Source organism: Manacus candei, unplaced genomic scaffold, assembly GCF_025592945.1.
Source record: "Manacus candei isolate 608988 ecotype Guabito, Panama unplaced genomic scaffold, ASM2559294v1 h1tg000073l, whole genome shotgun sequence".
In the NCBI taxonomy this organism is placed as follows: Eukaryota; Metazoa; Chordata; class Aves; order Passeriformes; family Pipridae; genus Manacus; species Manacus candei.
The window spans coordinates 2662522-2681157 of NW_026138121.1; the positions used below are offsets into that span (position 1 = coordinate 2662522).

General features: G+C 51.3%; 2 protein-coding genes across 3 annotated transcripts; both read right to left on the bottom strand.

The window, feature by feature from the left end:
- Positions 1-2645: 2645 nt before the first annotated feature.
- CD34 (CD34 molecule) lies at positions 2646-17592 on the bottom strand. 2 transcript variants are annotated; one of them, XM_051808631.1, is made up of 8 exons: positions 17239-17592; positions 11340-11492; positions 10128-10411; positions 9947-10036; positions 7427-7574; positions 7033-7073; positions 5988-6152; positions 2646-4379 (listed from the first exon to the last, which is right to left on the bottom strand). In XM_051808631.1, exons 1-8 carry the CDS (start codon positions 17315-17317, stop codon positions 4188-4190), a joined length of 1152 nt encoding a protein of 383 aa, XP_051664591.1. In that variant the 5' UTR covers positions 17318-17592; the 3' UTR covers positions 2646-4187. The 2 variants fall into 2 exon arrangements, with proteins under 2 accessions (XP_051664591.1, XP_051664592.1); XM_051808632.1 differs by lacking the exon at positions 2646-4379 and adding an exon at positions 4945-5652.
- Positions 13583-15058, bottom strand: LOC127480460 (uncharacterized). The gene is made up of 2 exons (XM_051808652.1): positions 14179-15058; positions 13583-13737 (listed from the first exon to the last, which is right to left on the bottom strand). The coding sequence occupies exons 1-2, from the start codon at positions 14969-14971 to the stop codon at positions 13583-13585; spliced, it is 948 nt and encodes a 315-aa protein (XP_051664612.1). The 5' UTR covers positions 14972-15058.
- Positions 17593-18636: the final 1044 nt, after the last annotated feature.

The following is an 18636-nucleotide window of genomic DNA, read 5'->3' on the forward strand; positions in this document are numbered from 1 at the left end:
TCCCTCCACTTCAACGAAAAGGAAATTAATAACCAGCAAAGAGGGTGGAGCTGCTTTTCCCTGTCCCAGGACATGACGTTTGGCTGTGAAGGGCTTGTAATACAGCAGGGCAGGTGTTTTCTCACCTGGGAGGGTTGTGCTGTCTTTGTTACAGAAGGAAAGGAACATCCACTGAGGGACATTGGTAATAAGACCTAATTAACACTTATTTGGTCTGATAAATTTGATTGATTTCAGCACTGCACAGAGTAAGCCACCTTCAGCTCACAGCAGCATTTTGGCAGTTCAGACTGGAAGGTATCCCTTCATTTCTGGAAAAATCTTTGCTTTCAACCTGCAGAAGGATTTGGGCACTGCTTGGGTTGGTGTCAGGGCTCCTGCTTCTGTTCCAGGCTGGGACAGGAGCACGGACATGCCATTTAAAGGATGTGTTGCATTTATCTCTATAATTTATCTATTTATATCTCTATTTGTATCGCTATTTAATAAATACTTATATTTACATTTATTTATATTTAACACCTTGTATTTACCACCATTCTTCCCTGGAGGATGTTTCCACACCGCTTATTTTCCTATAAAGGATCCCCCTATATTAAATTTCTTTAATTAATATATTATTTTTCAATATGAGGGTCCCCATCACCTAAACACACCGTGTGGGAGCAGGATGTGAGACTGTGAACCAGGTAAGAGCACTTGCATCAACCTTGAACCACGTTTGTGGGAAAGCAGGTTGCTGCTGGAAGCTGAGATGGGTTTAGCCCCCTCAAAAGCCTCTCAAAGTGGCCCAAAAACATCTATGACCCCGGATGGAGGAGGCTGCCTGGCAAGGAAGGAATGCAAGGGGTTTGATAAGGAAGGAATAATAATAATAATAATTATAATTGTCCTTTTCTGGCGGGGCAGAGCTGAGCCTGCCCGTATTTACACACAGGCAAAAAGCTTCCTGAGCTGGAAGTGCAGCTTTTTCCGCTGGCTCAGCACCGTCGCTGCTCTGCCACCCGCTCCCGGCGTTTCCCTCAATCCCGAGGCTTTAGCGAAACCTTTTGTTTCACCGGAGCACTTGACTGTAACTGTATTGTCTCTGCTCGGCCCGTAGGACGTACCCTGAGCTGTGAAAAACGCACCTGACGTTTGATTAGATCTCCAGCTTTTGACACAGCTCTGATTAGATAAACAATTGCCCAAAGACAAAAAGAAAAAAAAAAAGCCGGGCCCCGGCTCCCTGTCCCACCTCCCAGAGCTAATCAAGACTCCGGGAGAGCTTTCCCTGGGAAAGTAATTTTGTTTTCCCGCATCTGTTGCTCAGCCTGCCAGAGGTCAGATTGCGCCAAACTACAACAAAGCAGGTGCTGGTGGTGTTTTCTAGCTGTATTTAGTATCCCCCGAGGAGGTCCTGGTGTGCCTCTGCCAGGGAATAAGTGCTAGGAAGGGTCGAGCATCCCCAAAAGGAGGGGCCCAGGTCAGCAAACCTCCTGCCTTCAGTGGAGCTCCTCCACGAGAGGAGACACTACAGGGCTGCCACACATCTCCCTGCAAATTCTTTGATGCAGGAACCACTGCTGGTTATTGCAGAGTGCCCAGAGTGAGGGAGAATCACAATTAAGGTTGGAAAAGACCTCCAAGACCATCAATTCAAACCTGTGCCCCATCCCTACCTTGTTCCCCAGCCCCCAGAGTACTGAGGGCCATGTCCAGTCATTCCTTGGACACCTCCATGGGTGGGGACTCCAAACCTCCCTGGGCAGCCCCTTCCAGTGCCTGACCACCCTTTCCAGGCAGAAATTCCTCCTTATGTCCAACCTGACCCTCCCCTGGCACAGCCTGAGGCCGTTCCCTCTCCTCCTGTCCCTTGTTCCCTGGCAGCAGAGCCCAACCCCCCCCAGCTCCCCCCTCCTGTCAGGGGGTTGCAGAGCCAGAAGGTCCCCCCTGAGCCTCCTTTTCTCCAGGCTGAGCCCCCCCAGCTCCCTCAGTTCTCCTGCTGCTCCAGCCCCTTCCCAGCTCCGTTCCCTTCCCTGGACACTCTCCAGCCCCTCAATGTCCTTCCAGAACTGAAGGGCCCAGGACTGGACACAGCACTCGAGATGTGACCCCACCAGTGCCCCGGGCAGGGGGACAATCCCTGCCCTGCTCCTGCTGCCACATTATTCCTGATATGAGCCAGGTGCCACTGGTCATCTTGGCCACCTGAGCACAGCTGGGCTCCTGTTCAGGTGCTGCCAACCAGCACCCCCTGGTCCTTTTGCACTGGGCAACTTTCCAGCCACCCTTCTGCCACTGCAGGGGGTTGTTGTGACCAACAAGAACCATCTTCCTCTTCACACCCCCCCACACCCCTTGGCGGGTCAGTCCCCAGCCCTGCACATCCCTCTGGAGCCTCATTTGTTTTTCCAGGGATTAACTGGGTGTCTTAAAAAACCAAACGAGCGAGGTGTGACAGTTTTGCTGCAGCAGCGTCACTCGTCCTGCAAAATGTGTTTGTTGAAAGAGGGAAAATGTGCTCAGAACGAGCCACAGCCTTTAGTCACGGGAACTCTGCTGGGAAACAGCCCCTCCGTGAGGCGTTGTCCTCCCGTCCTGCTGGCACAGCCACAGCCACGCACATCCCGCTGGGATAAACACGCTGCTGTTCCAAGGACACATCGGAGAAGCTGATTTTTAATACTTCATTTTTTTTTCTTTTTTTTCTTTTTATTTTTTACCCAACCGGGACTATTTACAGTGAGATTCGGGAGAAGCGATTCACACCAAAACAAACACCCTGAAGTATTTTAATTGTGTTTAAACGACTCTTGCACCCATGAAAAGAGCCCCAGGTGATGATGGGCACGTTGCTGTCGTTGCTTTGAGCCGCTGTACCAAGAAAAAAAAGCCTTCCCCTCAGGTCTTCAGCACTGGGAAAAGGTTGGGATGAATTCACTAGTGAGAGGGTAGATCAGCTTCAAGGGCTGCTTTTGGGATGTGGATGTTGCTGCTGGTGCCAGCAGAGATTGTGGGCTGAGCAACATCTGACCCACCACCCCTCATGGTACACCAGCTGGCACAACCTAAAAATGAGCTTTGGCTCCCTAAAAATGAGCTACATATGCTTGGGATGAGGAACAAACCTGCTCTTGGTCCCTGGTACCCACTGAGCTGCTGGGGGCTCGACCTCAGCAATGTGGCTCCAGCACCTCCTGCCTTGGGGGCAGGAGGGACCTGCTCCTGCTGCTGTTGGGGTTTGGGGACTTACCCAAGTGAAAATACTGCTCATTGTTTATGTACCTGCTGCTGGTGCAGAGGGAGAAGCACAGAGCCAGGTTTCTGTCTCACAACTCATCCCACTGGGAGTCCTTTGGCTTCCCTTATTCCCAAATTCCTATGCTGGGCACTAATCCCCACATATCAGCAGGGAGTGTGGTGGACTCCAGGCATCCCCAGAGCCCTGCAGCCCTATCCAGTGATCTCCATCCCACTCAAGGGATAAAATGCTGGCTCTGCCTCGTCACACATCCCCTGTCCTTGACATAAAGAGACTGGGGGGAGATTTTCACTCTAAAACAACTACCTGTGTACTGGTAGGAGTCAAAAAGAAACAAGTTTGAAGTCTGTTGACATTTCAGCCTTCAATTCCACATGGAAAATTTTACACAGAGCTCTGCTGGAGCAGGAAATAGTAGAGGAGACCTAGAACACAAGAAGGGGGTTAAATGCCTGATGGTCTTAAAAAAGGAAGAAATCCTGCACTTTAACATAAAGATGAGATTATAAACAACTCCATTAACCCAAACTATCTGAAACCTGAGAGGTTTTTGTCACTGAAATCCCAGTTTAACTACTTTCATCAGCCTAACACATTGCTACCAGAAATCTGGGCTGTTTGGACACAGCCTGCCTCTGCCTAAAAAGCTGTGGAGGGCTAAGGGCACTTGTACTTCTCATGATGTTCTCCTAACAACAAAAGCAGAGAACAGCTGCAAAAAAATAAATGTCTCTTGTGTGGTCAATGGGAGGAGGAGGCAGAGAAGCAGGTCTTTGGCAGCTCTGGCTCTCAGTGTGCTCTAGGCTGATTTTTGAAGTCCTTCACAGAAACAATAACAACGATAACAAAAGGTCTGCAGTCCCCCCACCGTCCACGGCAAACTCCTGCCCTTCCTTGCCTCTCTGCTGCCCTCGCAGTTCACTCAGGGCCGCCTCGGCCCGGGTCACATCTCGGTGTCAGCAGGGCTGTGCTGCCGGGCCGAGTGCCCGTTTTTGGAGGACGCCTGGCCGGTCCCGTTCTCCTGGGTGCCACCGTTGAGGTTCGGCTTCTCCTGCGGCTCCGGCTGCTCCTGGGAGGGCGTCATCAGCATCGTGTTGCCCTGGCTACCGTTCTCCGCGTAATACGGGTCTTCAGCCTGAACAGGTACAGAAAGAACAGAGGCAGGGTCAGGGGAAGGGCAGGGCTGGTGGCGGCCGGCTGGCATTGCAGGCAGGGCTTGGCTGGCTGCCCGCGATCCCCGGGCAGCAGGAACAAACAACCGCAGGCAGGGGCAGTGCTCTCGCTGAGGAGAAGGGGGACAGAGGGCCTGAACCATGCCACGGCAAGATGAAGCAAGAAAACCAGCCAGGAAGTGCTTTTTTTCCCCCCCTCCTGGACCTGAAAAGAGAAGGTTTTGTTCATAACGGGTTTTAGAGCTGCCACTGCCTTGGTTTGCAAAGCCACCCCATGACAGACCATGTCTGCTGTCCACTTGGGCCAAGAAAGAAGCACCTGGGAATGAAAATGATGGAAACTGTCCCAATTTCTTCCCCCATCCTTCCTCTCAGCCTGTAAATAGGTGCACAGCTCGCAGCAAGTTGCCAGCAGAGGTGCAGGGCTGCACTTCTCTGCAGGGCTGGTCACTGGCATTGCTGTGAGGAGGACCCAGGGCAACCCAGAGGTGCCTCTGTCCCCTCACAATAACTCCCTGTGTGTCAGACTGTGACATTTCTGGTAGCCATGGAATGGACACTGGTGATTGAAGTGGCAGTTCCCAGCTGGGAGCTGCTCCTTGTTTCCTCAGCAGCATCCAATGCATGGATTGCTGACAGGTTTCCCACCCACCTCAGTGTTTCACTCAGCCCCTTTTCCACGTCCACAGGTGTGGGATGGACACATCTCACCTAAAACCTGGATTGACACTGCCATGGGCAGCTCCCAGCCACACATTTCCATTGCTGGAAGCATCCAGGGATCCAGAGACAGCAGGCTGGAGAGCCTGAGCTGTGATGTCCCTGCCTCTGACACACACACTTGACTTCCCATCTGTGTGTTTTGGGAGCATCCTTTCTGGCAAGGAAATAACCTTAATGGCTTTCCAGGACACAACTGCTCACGTTGTTCAGAGGTGGGGGAAAAGCATGGCCAGGCCTAACTTTACATTCCCAAAACTCACTGGTAGGGAGAACTCCTCAGTGGTCAGCCTGCCTGGAAAGGGGAAAATGGAAATAGGAGATTTCTGTCTCTTTCTTGATATGTTTTATTACCACTGCTTGTTAAGTGAGGGGAGAAATAGCCTTTATTACAGCAAGGGTACAGGACAGACATGGAACTCAAACACAGCGAATGGAAATTAAAATGTGTCACTTTTAATGACAAATTCATAAGCTTTCAGTGTCTCTGGAGGGGTCTTGCTGGCTGGGTTCTTACTGCTGAGCAAAAATAAGTGTTAGACCTGGAAGTACGTGCAAGAAAGGGGCAGTTCTCCCACAGGAGCAATCAGCTACGAGTTAATTTTGGAAGGCAAGACAGGTTTTCCTTCACCCTGTACATTTTGGCCTCCCTGCTCCTGCCCTTTGCCTTGCCCAGGCTGCCCCAGACTCAGCCACAACACGAGGCTGAGCTGTCCCACGACCTGGGGACACACGTGGGTGGAGGGTCCTGAGGCACAGGGTGCTGGGCACCCCCCTTTTCTGCCCTGCAGGTGCCCCCCTCGCTGCCAGGCCCCTCTCTACCCGCGGCTCTGCCAGTGGTAAGCACTAACCAGCCTCTCTCCCGCGGGGCTCCAGCTCCGCCGCCTCATCAGGAAGTATCCAGCCAAGCCCAGGAACGCCAGCAGGAGCCCAGATGTGACCAAGGCAATCAGGGTCTTCTGAGAAAAGTCCTGGTGGTTCCTCACGCTGTCCCACTTCAGGGATTTTATTCCAAACTGGGGAAAAAAACAACACCAAAGAGAGCCGGGAGTCCGACAAACAGGAAACGTGTGCATCTGCTGAACAGGCACCGACTTCAAACAACGCTGCTCCTCACCTCCTTGTGGAACTGCACGTAAACAAAGCTGGGCTTTGCTACCCCAGCTCCTGAGCTCTGCCCTGGCCCTATGAGCTCTCACGTCCTCACTGTCTCATTTCCAACCTGGACTCTCCTGGGGTGCAGGGAATTTTTCTCCCTTGGACCAGAGCACTCAGACCCCAAGGTTTAGAGCATACACATCTGCAGGGCTGAGACCCCTCTGTGTGCTGCTCTTGCAGCTCTGCCATTTATGTATCTACAGACACCTGGAGCTCAGCTCCACGAGCCAATGGCAGCCTCGGGGGAAAGCTGGGAGGAGGAATTAATGAATATCAGGTGGGACTTCGAAGAAGCCAGTTGCATCCTAAGAGTCATTGTTGGGATCTAAACCTTTTCTAAGAAAACACTACAGAATTTTACAGAACCCTTTCAAGCATTTCTGCCTCCAGATTGTATTAATGCTCTTATGGTGCATGGCTGCCTCGCTGTTTGTGGCTCCAATCATGGAATCACAGACTGGTCTGGGTTGGAAGGGACCTTAAAGCTCATCCCATTCCAACCCCCTGCCATGGGCAGGGACACTTTCCACCAGACCAGGTAGCTCCAAGCCCCGTCCAACCTGGCCCTGAACACTTCCAGGGGTCTCCTGTGCCAACACCCATCAGGCATCTCCAAACTGGAGGCAGGTTCAAGTCTCAGCCTCTCCCCCCAGTCTCAACTGATCACCTAAAAAACTCATCTCTCCAGCCACCCAGACCACCCGTTTTTTTCCAGCTGAATTTGCTTAAGGAATTTACCTTTTCCCAGTGAGACTCCTTGAGCATATGTGGAGCGGGATCTGCAAGGTTTCAAAGAGGAGAGGCACATTACACAGAGGGTCCTGCTGCAGGAAATGCCAGCACAGAAGGGCCTGGCTGAGTACGGAGGGGCTGAGAGCCCCTCTGCTGCTCTGGGGGCAATGCCTTTGCCCCAGGGCTGTACAAGACCCCAGAAGAAAGAGCAGTGGTTGCAGAGAGAGGTCTGCTGCCAGGATCTGTGTCCCACAGCCCTTCCCCACAAACATTCCCTCTCCCATTGCCCACACCGAGGTCGTTGTCCAGCGCCATCGATGGCAGCCGAAGGAACCAACACGAGCTTTAACATCCCTTCCAAGCCAAACCATTCCATGAGTCTGTGATCTTCTCCACTGACCTTTCTCTCCGCTGAGGATGAGGAGCAGACAGTGGTGGTCCACCTCAGACTTGGCGAGTTTGACCTGGCAGGGGGAGGGAACGGGGTGGGCGTTCTCTTGACACACTGCTCTCCACAGATCCGACCCCTTCCTCTCTAAAAAGTGTCTCTGCAAAATTTTCAGAAAGAACAGCCATTAAACCAACCAGACTGACAAATTCTCCACCTCAGCCACGCTGATGGTGGTGTTGTGCTTCCACATTTGGGTTTTGGTGGCTTATCTGTGCTCTGGAGCACAAAGCTGATCCAGGTGTCAGACCCCACTTCACCACTGCCCAGACCCCCAACACCAACACTTTGGAAGTGGAGATGCTTATTTCTTGTTTCTTAACTTGATGAGAATAAATTAAATGAAGATATTATTAGCAACTCTTGAAAATGGCATTTAAACAGATCTATATTTAGGACCTGAATTGCACGGCAAGTCTCTCCAGTTTTTGGACTGGAACAGCCATCTGAAGAGCCCTATTGTTTCAGAGTCCCAGGCAGGGGCTGAGAAAGGAGGGAAATAACAAAGAAGCATTGAGCCTTCCTGTTTAGGAAATGTCTTCAGTGTTTTTGCTAGGTTGCTGATCAAAGGCTAGGTAAAAAAACACCAATTTCTCACATTTTAGAGCTGAACTGACTCTTGGGTGGAAGAGGAAGAGGAGTGAGGAGCTGCAGCCTTTCCCTTCTGTTGGCCAATTTCTGTATCAGACAGGATAGGCTTTCTCCTTGGGGCTATTTTCAGCCACAGCCAGGCTTGGAGACAGAGCCCACAGTTGCTAAAAGACCTTATCAGCTTCCCTAACATCCTCCCAGCTGGGGACATCCTCCGAGCCGTGGCCGTGCCCACCCCCTTGAGACAGAGACAGGCTCCAGCTGAACCCCCTGTCCTGCCCCTGCCCTCCCCTCACTCCCCACGGGAGAAAACCCTCTCATCTTGCAGCGTGGTGCAGAGCCAGGAGGCTCAGTGCCTTCCTCCCTCTGCCTCAGAGTTACCTCAGCATTGTGCTCCGATCGCTACATCCTCCCAGCCTGCAAAAATGCACAAACTTATCCATGGGAGAATAACAAACAAATCACTTTCAGCTGTTTCTATAGAGCTTTGGCATGGGGTGAGAAAGGCCAAGATGGAAACAAGAGACCCAAGTGTGTATTTTCCTTTCTCTGCTGTGGAAAGAACTCATCGGAGTGTCAGAATTTCCCCCTGCAATTAGCGGCGCCGGGTGCCAGCTGATTGCTCATTTGCTTTGGGAAAGGCCAGCAGGAAAGTGAGACACACGCTCCCTCCTATCTGCTCCCCTCGCAGACACTCTTATCTGGTTCCCAGGTCCAGCCTGGGCTGGCTGTTCCCGCTCCAGGATTGCTGAGGTGGAGGCAGGGGGACAGATCTGCTGTGGGGTGGGAGCCGCCCGAAAAACACGGTGGGAAGTTGGGCTGTTTGAATCGTTTCACGTGGAGGGAGGGTTGAGAGTAGGTGAGGTACGACTCTGTAGGATATTCTGTCTGTTCTATGTGTATCCCTTCATATATGTGATGCATAAAGCCTGTGCCCAGGAGGGATCAGAGCCCACTAGATGGCATCTGTGGTCGGAATCACTCGCTCCCGGAGGAGTTTCCCTCCGTAGGTTCTTGCTAAAGTACAGTCCCTGTAAACAGGAGCGAGTCTAAATGCCATTCAACCACTAATTTGCAGAGAAAAGCCAGGTAAGAATTCACTCATCCTGAGTGGCAGCAGTATGGCTGAATGACAGAAGAAAAATTATGTATTTTATACATATTTTATACCCAGTCTGCCATCCCACAACATCCAGGACCACTCACCCTCTGTGGCAGGTTGTACCTCTAGTGTGAAAGGATTCTTCTTCCCACCCATAACAGACCCTCCTCTGATTTTATAAATCTTCATTTTTGGTGCACGAGGCCAGGGGCAGTTACAGAGAGCCTGGCATTCCCTTAGGAGTCGATGGGGGCACTGATCAGCTGCTTCAAATGCCCTGTTTTCTTTCCTAGGGCAGTTGGCAAGACAAAAAAAGGCACTTGCGTTCTCCACAGGGGAGAGGAAGAAGAAGAACAAAGGCAACTTCCTGCTAAACATGGTGGGAGACACTTTAAAAGCTGAACTGACCTCAGAGCTTAATCATGAAAAAAAAAAAAAAAAAAGAGGTTTTATGCAGCCAGGAGGTTGCATTTCCCCTGGGTTGATCATCCATTTGGGATCCTCCTCAGACTGCTGTGTCCATCCCTTTGGGATCTTCCTGGGACTGCTGTGACCATCCCTTTGGGATCTTCCTGGGACTGCTGTGACCATCCCCTCCTCCATCAGTCTGGCACAGCTCAGATGCTCTGGCCACGAGCTCCCCACCCCAAACTGACCCTCCAGGTACAGTGGGTGACCCCATTGCTACAAGAGTCGCAGCAGGAATTTGCCCTGAGCTGGTTCCTTGCAGCCCCCCCTCCTCCTGCATGTCCCCCCTCCTTCCCCCTGGGGACACTCACACAAGTGGTGGACTCGTTGAGCTGCAGGCAGATGGCTCCAGTGTCACTCACTTCCTTGACATTGTGGCATGTGATGGGAAGAGGGGAGGGCTGGAGGGGAAAACACACAGGGGTGGTATCAGTGACCTGTTGGGGGGGGTTGTGAGGCAAACCCAGCCTCCTGGTGGCCCCCCATCCTCACCTTTGGGCTGTCCCTGGCTGTGTGTGGTGGCAGGGTGGCAGCTGAGACAGGAGGGTGCTCCGTGGTGGCAGGAGAGCTCTTCATATCCACTGTGGACCCCGAGGCCTCTGCTGCCTCACTGGGCTGTGTCTCTGGGCTCTTGGTCGTGGGGACACTTTGGCTCATGTTCTGTGTCTCCAAGGAGGTGCCCAGTTCTACTGGGGGGGCTTGGCTGGTCTGGGGGTTCATCTGCTCCCCACTGGATCCTGTGGAGCTGGGAATGCCTGTCAGGGACCCGGCTGCAGCTTCAGGTTTGCAGAAATGCAATGGAAAGGAGACATGAGAAAGCTGAAATCCCCTAAAGCCAATGTGTGACATTGCAGTGACTGAGGTACAACACTGATTTGTCACAGCCAGCACCAGAACGAGGCCTTGGCTCTCCAAGAAACACTCATTAGCTTTGGCTCAGCTGCCTAATTGCTACATGTGCTTCATGATCTGGTTACAGGGGCAAGGGTGCCACCATTCCCCCTCCCCGGCATCGCCCTCCGCTCCTCCCCGACCCAGAGTCTTCCAAGAGATGCACTGATCCCAAACAGCACGAGAGAAAGGCACCTGCATGTGTGCCAGGGTCCCTCCTTCAGAGCCCTTCAGAGCCTGAGCTTGGCCCCTTATCATGGAATCATGGAATGGTTTGAGTTGGAAGGGACCTTAAAAATCATCTCATTCCACCCCCTGCCATGGGCAGGGACACCTTCCACTAGCCCAGGCTGCTCCAAGCCCTGTCCAACCTGGCCTTGGACACTTCCAGGGATGGGGCAGCCACAGCTTCTCTGAGCAACCTGTGCCAGGGCCTCCCCACCCTCACAGGGAAGGATTTCTTCCCATATATCCAATCTAAACCTGCCCTCTTTCAACTTAAAGCCATATCCCCTGGTCCTCTTCTTGCCAAAGGCTGCCAGACCTCTTACAGGTGCCCTTTCTAACATGTATGTTGAGATAAAGATTGATGAGCATTTTATCCCACCATCTCCTGTCTGTTTTGGGTCCAAGCCACCCACCCTCAAGACAGCAGGGCTGGGTGGCCCCCGGTGGGATATTTTGGACAGAATTAAAGTTTTTGACCATACTATCTGCCTCTTGTTTTTTTCAGAGCACAAACCATGCCTTAAAAATTTAATTATTAATACAAATGCTGCCAGGAATCACGGGGGGAACAAGGGGAGCAGTTACCAGCTGTGTCTGGTGTGGGCTTGGCACTGCTGGAGGTTCCAGTGGCCCCGGTGGCTCCGATGGTTCCCGTGGTTGCCCCACTGGTGTTGCCTTCCTCTGCCATGTCCGTGACTGTGGGTGCAGGTGTCCCTGTCGGGTTCCCAGCAGTGTTGCCTGGGGGCAGAGGAAGGTGTTAGGGGGCTGTTGAACCACCCCCCTCCAGCCCCGAGTCCCCGGGGGTAGGCAGGGAAGGGCCTGTGCTCTCACAAATTCACTTTTTAATGCCCCAGAAGGGCAGGGTGCCTCAGAGCACAGCTGAGAGAAGCTCAGAGATGAAATGCTTCAGCTGGGTGAGCACCAGGCTTTGGTGCAGCCCTTGCAGGGGCTCCAGAGCTCTCAGGAGGAGGAGAACAGGCTCGTTTCTACCCTGATCCCACCCCATCCTCAGCTCACTGATGGATGCACAAAGCTGGATTTCATAGTAGTTTGAGTTTATAATCCTTGGAGGAAAGACTCAAGCCTTGGAAGAGATCACTTGTGTGCCTCAGGATAGATAAGTTGGATTTACAGTTGCAGGCACAATCTCAAAGTAAATAGAAACATTCCCACTGGCTTGGGATCAGCCCTGACTCATGAGCAAAAACATCTTTGGAGGTAAAGCAGAATGTTTGGAGAGTGGTTTGCTGTTCTAACTTAAAGTTTATATATTGCTTCCTGCTGTGTTACAGAGATGACACTTCCAGCTTTTCCTTCTGAAACGAACTATATGAGTCAGTGAAAATGCATTTCTCCCCATTCCTCAACCTTCTCTGTTCTTAAGATCTCTTCCCACTTTTAACAAACAGCTTCACTCTCTACCCGAGGGCTCTTGGTGTTTAAGATTCTTATCCAGGCATCAAACAGAAAATCACACAAAATGTGTTATTTCATTTGTATTTCTGCCCAGGGGAGCCCGAGCTCCAAGAAAAGTTACTTCATCCTCCCCAGCCACCCTCCACGAGGGATGGAGCAGCACTGGCAGGTCCTAGTCAGCTGCCAGTGCCAGTGCCAGGTAAACAGCCCTGGTGTTTGTGTCCTGCAGGACCCTGCATTGTCCTGGCAGGAATTTTTCTCCGTCAGGATGTCAGGATTTTGCTGGATCAGGCCCAGAGAGCCTGGATGGTTTGTGAGAAGAAAAGGCTGAGACCACTGAGGTTCATTTTGGCAGCGGGGGCAGCGGGCAGAGCTGCTCCTGCACTGCCAGATTGGGCCAGAGGGTGCTCAGGGGGAAAGGGTGCCCCAACCTGGCCCCATGGGGCTGCCTGCACTGGTACCTCCCCTCCCCTCCCATCCCATCCCGTCCCGTCCTGTCCCATCCAGTCCATCCCATCCCATCCCATCCATCCATCTCATCCTATCTTAACCATCCCATCTATCCCATCCCATCCATCCCATGCTATGGGATAAGACCCATCCCATCCAGTCCATCTCCTCACATCCCATTCCATCCATCCTATCCTATCTATCCCATCCCATCCCATCCTATCTATCTCATCCCATCCATCCCATCCTATCTTATCATTCCCATCTATCCCATCCCATTCCATCCCATCCCATCCATCCCATGCTATCTTATCCATCCCATCCCATCCAGTCCATCCTATCCCATCCAGTATATCTCCTCCCATCCCATCCCATCCCATCCCATCCCATCCCATCCCATCCCATCCCATCCCATCCCATCCCATCCCATCCCATCCCATCCCATCCCATCCCATCCCATCCCATCCCATCTTATCCACCCCATGCTATCTTATCCAACCCCTGCTATCTTATCCAACCCATGCTATCTTATCCATCCCATCCCATCCCACCCATCCATCCCACCCCATCCAGGGCTGCAGCTGCTCTGGGGGAGGCAGGGGCCCTGTCGAGGGCTCTGTGCAGGTGTCAGGAGCTGGAATTCAGGCTCTGGCACAGCTTTTGTTGCAGGGAGAAGTCTCTCCTCTCCAAGACAATTCAGTTCCAGCTGGTTAAATCACCAAGTTTTCCTGATGACTTCTAACAAATCAAAAGCAGGAGGCAGGACTGCGTGCCCAGAATAATGAGGAGCACAAAGTTAAGTCCAGGCTTTACGCACAGCTCCGTGTTTTCATGGACACGAGCAGGAAATTTTGCATCACCAGAACAATGCAGCGCCTGGACTTGACCTCCCCGAGTGCCACAGCCACCCAAGCACCTCTGAGCTGTTCCAGATGTTTGTAAAGCACCAGAGGTACTTCTAATCAAAGCCTTTTCACCACTGAATATTGGAATTGCAGCCTGGATATTGCTGGGTGGAAGCTGGGAGAGGAGCTGTCACGTTGTATTTCTTTTTCTTGCCTTTGTTGTAGCATGTGCAGGTCCTTTCTACAGAAAACATGGCTGGGTTTTTTGAAACCTGAGGACTCAGGAGATAAATAATGATCCAGATGTGGGCTGGATAAGCCACATGGTGCTCAGTTTAAGTGGGTCATTTATTGCACCATACATTTTTAATGGCTTTACTAAAGTTTGTCAATTTGTGAGTATTAAGGGTTTGGGAGTTTAAGCCAAGCCATTTATTAACCTGGGAGAAATCTTCACCTGGCAGTGCAAGCAAGTGCAGGAGCAAAAACATGCAGATACTGGAAAGAAAACTGCTCTTCAGGGTACCTATTTTATTTACCCACTTAGATTTCAAAAGTAAATGCCTCAGATTTTTAAAAATATTTTAATAATGGGGCTGACAAAAGATCTCAGCTCAAATTGAATAAGCAAAAGTGACAATATAAATGTTGAAGGAGTTGACTTGGTCCAACACTCATCCCTGAGCACTAAAGCAGGGCCACAAAAAACCCACCTCTGCAGTGGCAAAGGAAACAGGAGAAAAGTTTCCAAAGTTTGCAAAGCAAACCCAAGAGATCCCCAGGCAGAACCTGCACCTCCTGTGCTGCCACTGCTGATTTCTCTTGGAAAACCTTTTGGTAACTGGGCACCTCCTTCAGTGCTCTGACACACAAACCCAGAGCTTCTCCAGCTCTGCGCTGAGTAAAGTTCTTTTTCCAAGCTCCAGGAGCTCCAGGGGCTATGGCAAAGGGCTGCCCCTGACATGGCACTGTGGTACTGCTGGTCCCAGAGGCTGCAGGGGAGGGTGAGGAACCACTGGATATAGGAAAGGAGGGTATGGAAACGTGGGATAGAGAAGAAGAGGGTATGGGACCCTGGAATATGGAAGAGGAGGGTATGGAACTGTGGGATATAGAAGAGAAGGGTGTGGAAACATGGGATATTGAAGAGGAGGATATGGAAATATGGGACAGAGAAGAGGAGGGTATGGAACTGTGGGATAGAGAAGAGGGTATGGAAATGTAGGATAGAGAAGAGGAGGGTATGGGACCCTGGAATATGGAAGAGGAGAGTATGGAAATGTGGGATAGAGAAGAGGAGGTTATGGAAACATGGGGCACAGTAGAGGAGGGCATGGAACTACGGGATAGAGAAGAGGAGGGTATGGGATAGTGGAATATGGAAGAGGAGGGTATGGAAACACGGGATAGAGAGGAGGAGGGTATGGAACTGTGGGACACGGAGCTCTGGAGCTGGAGCCAGCCCAGGCTTCCCGCAGCAGCTCCTCCAAGGGCTCCAGCCGGCATTACTCATGCCTTTCCAGTTTTACAGCTCTCAGCCATGTGGCAGGAATTCAAGCGGGTGGAGCCCTCTTCCCTCTGGAAATATCTGATAAAAACCCCTTCCCTCCCCCTTTTTCCTTCTCCCAGACAGGATATGGGTGTGGGGCCGCCCTGGTGGCTCAGGGGGGCTGTGGGAGCCCCCCGAGCTGCCACACCAAAGCCCAGCTGCTGGACCAAGGCTTTCCTTGGGCTTGGGGCCTCTCCAGCACTTTGGGAGCCCGGCACCTTCCCAGGGACTGAGATTTCTCCTGGCTGGAGCAGTTACTATGTGCAGCCTCTGAAAGGATGTTAAGCTCAAGCAGCTGGAAATTTTAAAGCTCCTTTTCCCCCTCTCCTGATAGTTAGGACTTTGTTGCAAAAGGAACGAAGGAAAGAAGGAATGCTTGAAAATCACTAGAAAAGAGGGTTTGCTGAAGATCAAGCTTGGCAGAGGTGAATAAAAAAGATAGTAAAAAAAAAAGAAAGATAAAAGGTTAAATAAAGAAATAAAGTGTTTTAATTCGGTACAAATATAATATATACTCTCTTTTCCATGTTCATTCTGACACATGCACAGGACAGCCCTTCAGGTGCTTTATCAAAACCCAGTTTTCCAACACAAACTCCTCACACCATCCTACCTGGAGCTCGGGAGGGTTCCCAAGCATTCCTGGAGTAACAGCCCTCTCTGTGGACCAGGGATCTGTTGTAAGCTTCTCCCACACTCGCTAGAACTCCGTGGATCCCCAAAGAACCAGGCAGAGGCCAGAGCTGAGCCTTTCCCAGGTGATTTGCTCCCCGTGGAGCCCCTGACTCCAGGGTCCTGGTACCCAAACTCCACCCTCCCCACCCTGCATCCACACATGGTATTTGTTGGATTCCTGCCCCTGGCCCAGTGTGGCACAAGGGATTTTCCCCACGTGGCTTTAGCTGGAGTTGTCCTGGGAGCAGGAGGGGACTGGTTGTCCCACCCTCAGCAGCGCTGCCAGGAGCAACCTGAGCCCAAATTTGGGATTTCCATCGGGAGTGGCACAACTGGAAGCTTTGCTGGATTCTCTCAGACTCTCCAGGGAGGTGAGGAGCATGCAGTGCCCCCAGGGTGAGCTCCTTGATTTCTCTCAGCACCTACACTGAGCAGAAAAAAATCCTCCTCCACCTCCCAGCAAGAAACATCCTTCAGAAATGATGACCACGGGCTGTGCAATGACATTTTTCAGCACTAAAGACCATGTCACCCTTTGTCTTTCCCAAATCCCAGCTTTTCATCACTTTTGTATCACTTTTGCTTTGTGCTACAAGAAACTTGGGGTTTTGCATCTCAGGTAAACCCTTCTGTCCTACACCCGCTCGCTGCTCAGTTCAGCCCAACCAGGTAGTCCTAAATGTCATTTCTCCTAAATAAAATTGGGTTTTTTTCCTTCCTGTAAAATTTACACAGGCTGGAGGGTCAGGCACAGCAGCTCAGGTGAGCAATATACCTGGGCAGCAAGGGGAACATTAAAGGAGCACCGTGAAACAGAGGAACAAAATACAGCGAATTCTTGCAGCAGATCTTGTTGCTCACATTCGTGTGAATAAGGAAAAATTACATTTGAGGAGACACCCGCAGGCTCCTGGCTCCTGTCCCAGCACACCAGGCAGCACACAAAGTGTTGCTTCACTTTTTTTAGTCCTTTTTTTATTACTTCATGGTTGTTGGGTTTGGGACAAAAATGATAATATTTCCCTAAAATATAACCCTTTAAAAAGTAGTACCTAGAGAAAAGTCTCCGTGCTGTTACTCGCTGCTTCATGTGACGAATATTTGAAGAGCTGGAATAGGAGATTTTAATATTTATGGAGATTCATTTGATTTTCAGCAAATGTTTAGTTCCAATCACAAAACAAAAGTGAGGCTCATTTGCACCCAGGCAGGTGGAGAGACAACTGGCTGTGGCTGCACTCCCTTTGCCTGCTGCATTCCCATCCCCTCGTGTTACCCACGGTATTGGAGGGAGCTTAGATCCTGGTTCCTCTCCTTTTCAAACCAGCAGCACTGTGCTCCAGTGCGTGGCTGGGGGTGTGTTGGTCGGGGTGCCTGATGCAGGGCTGCTCTGCAGAACGTCACCGAGGGCTTTGGATGTGGAATTGCCATTTCAGACTCCTTAAAACTCATCCTCCCCCCCAAAGCTGCCGCTCCCCAGTCGCCCAGGAGTCGCCCCATGCCCTGGTCTCTTGTGCAACCCGGGTATTTTCTGTGTTTCAGTACTCACCAGCCAACTCCAGCACACAGAGGGCGATCCAGAAGAGCTGCCTCCGCTTCATCACCCTGAAACTTCCCAAGAACAGCATTCCCAGCTCCCACCACAACTGGAGCTGGCCGTGACAGCTCCGGGGTTCTCAGTCCTGCAGCAGCTCTGAGCTCATGCAGCTTGGTTGGAGTTCAAGCCTTTGAGATCACTCAGTTTTGTGGGGTGGGTTTCTCTTCAGGGGTTGTGCTTGTGGTTCAAGACTGCGAGGTGGAGTTTGCTCCGCTTTGATTTCCCAGTTTTATATAGTTCATGGCAACCTCACTATCACTTAGGTAATTTTCTCCTCCCCACTTTCCTGCCAGCAGCTTCAAAACAAACAAAAGATCAGCCCTCTCCCCAGCAAAGGATCCCAAAGCCTCGCTGGGATTAACTCTTTCCTGAGAGCTGCTGCTTTCCTGTTAGAGCACAGGCAGGGACAGAGCCTGGATGGAAGGATCACAGCAGAGCCTGCAGCTGAACTTCCCTCAGAGCAAAGTAAACACGGTCTGGTGAGAGCAGAGACGTGGAGAAGCCCCAGGTCCAGCCCAGTGAGCCCCGTGCTCCATCCCAGAGCTGTGGAAAAGGGGGGAATGCTGAAAATGGACTTCAGAATCAGAAAATTTCTCAGCAAATTAAGCAGGGAACTCAAGGATGAGAAATCATCACTGACCTGAAGAGAAGTAACTCCATTTGCTTTGCTAAATTGACTTTGGCCAAACAGGGAGCACGAACGAGATGGGTTAGAGGAGGGCTGGGGGAGAGAAAAACCCACAGGCAAAAACTTTGGCATCAAACCTGGAGCAGAAGAGGGACGTGAGACTAATAACTTCCCAGAGCTCATTTCCATTAGGAATGCATTACAGAAACACTGAAAACAGCAGAGAAACACCAACTTCGGTTTTATTGCCAGGCTGAGCTTTACCAAGTGGGAAACTTGGCTGAGGGTCTCTGGTTCTCCAGTGGCTGCACTGCAGACACACGTGGGACCAGCTCTGGAAGTGGTGGGATGAGGGATGTTCTGCAGCAACTCAGGGGCTCACTCAGTGTGTCCTAATGTGGGGATGTCCCATCCCTGGAAGTGTTTAAAGCCAGGTTGGATGGAGCTCTGAGCAACTTGGTCTAGGGGGAGGTGTCCCTGCCCTTGGCAGGGGGTGGAATGGGATGAGCTTTAAGGTCCCTTCCAACCCAAACCATTCTGTGACTGACTTTGCCTTTGGGTATATATATATATAAAAAAAAAAAATAAAAAATATGATGACTTGGGAAATTAAACTCTAGTTAAATCTTAATTCTTCCTTTTCTTTAATTGCTGGGTGATGAGGTCACTAAATGTGTCATTGCAAACAGGAAATCAAAAATGAGGTGGCCAGGAAAAGAGTT

Bases quoted from the DNA above. Each gene is read 5' to 3' on its own strand.
- CD34 (XM_051808631.1), bottom strand. From the start codon at position 17,317: ATGCTGTTCTTGGGAAGTTTCAGGGTGATGAAGCGGAGGCAGCTCTTC. The intron at 10,037-10,127 runs GTGAGGATGGGG...TTTCCCCTCCAG, and splicing joins CAGCCAGGGACAGCCCAAAG to CCCTCCCCTCTTCCCATCAC. The intron at 7,074-7,426 runs GTCAGTGGAGAA...GAAACCTTGCAG, and splicing joins CATCCTCAGCGGAGAGAAAG to ATCCCGCTCCACATATGCTC.
- LOC127480460 (XM_051808652.1), bottom strand. From the start codon at position 14,971: ATGCCGGCTGGAGCCCTTGGAGGAGCTGCTGCGGGAAGCCTGGGCTGG. The intron at 13,738-14,178 runs GTGGGTTTTTTG...CTGAGTCCTCAG, and splicing joins TTTCCTTTGCCACTGCAGAG to GTTTCAAAAAACCCAGCCAT.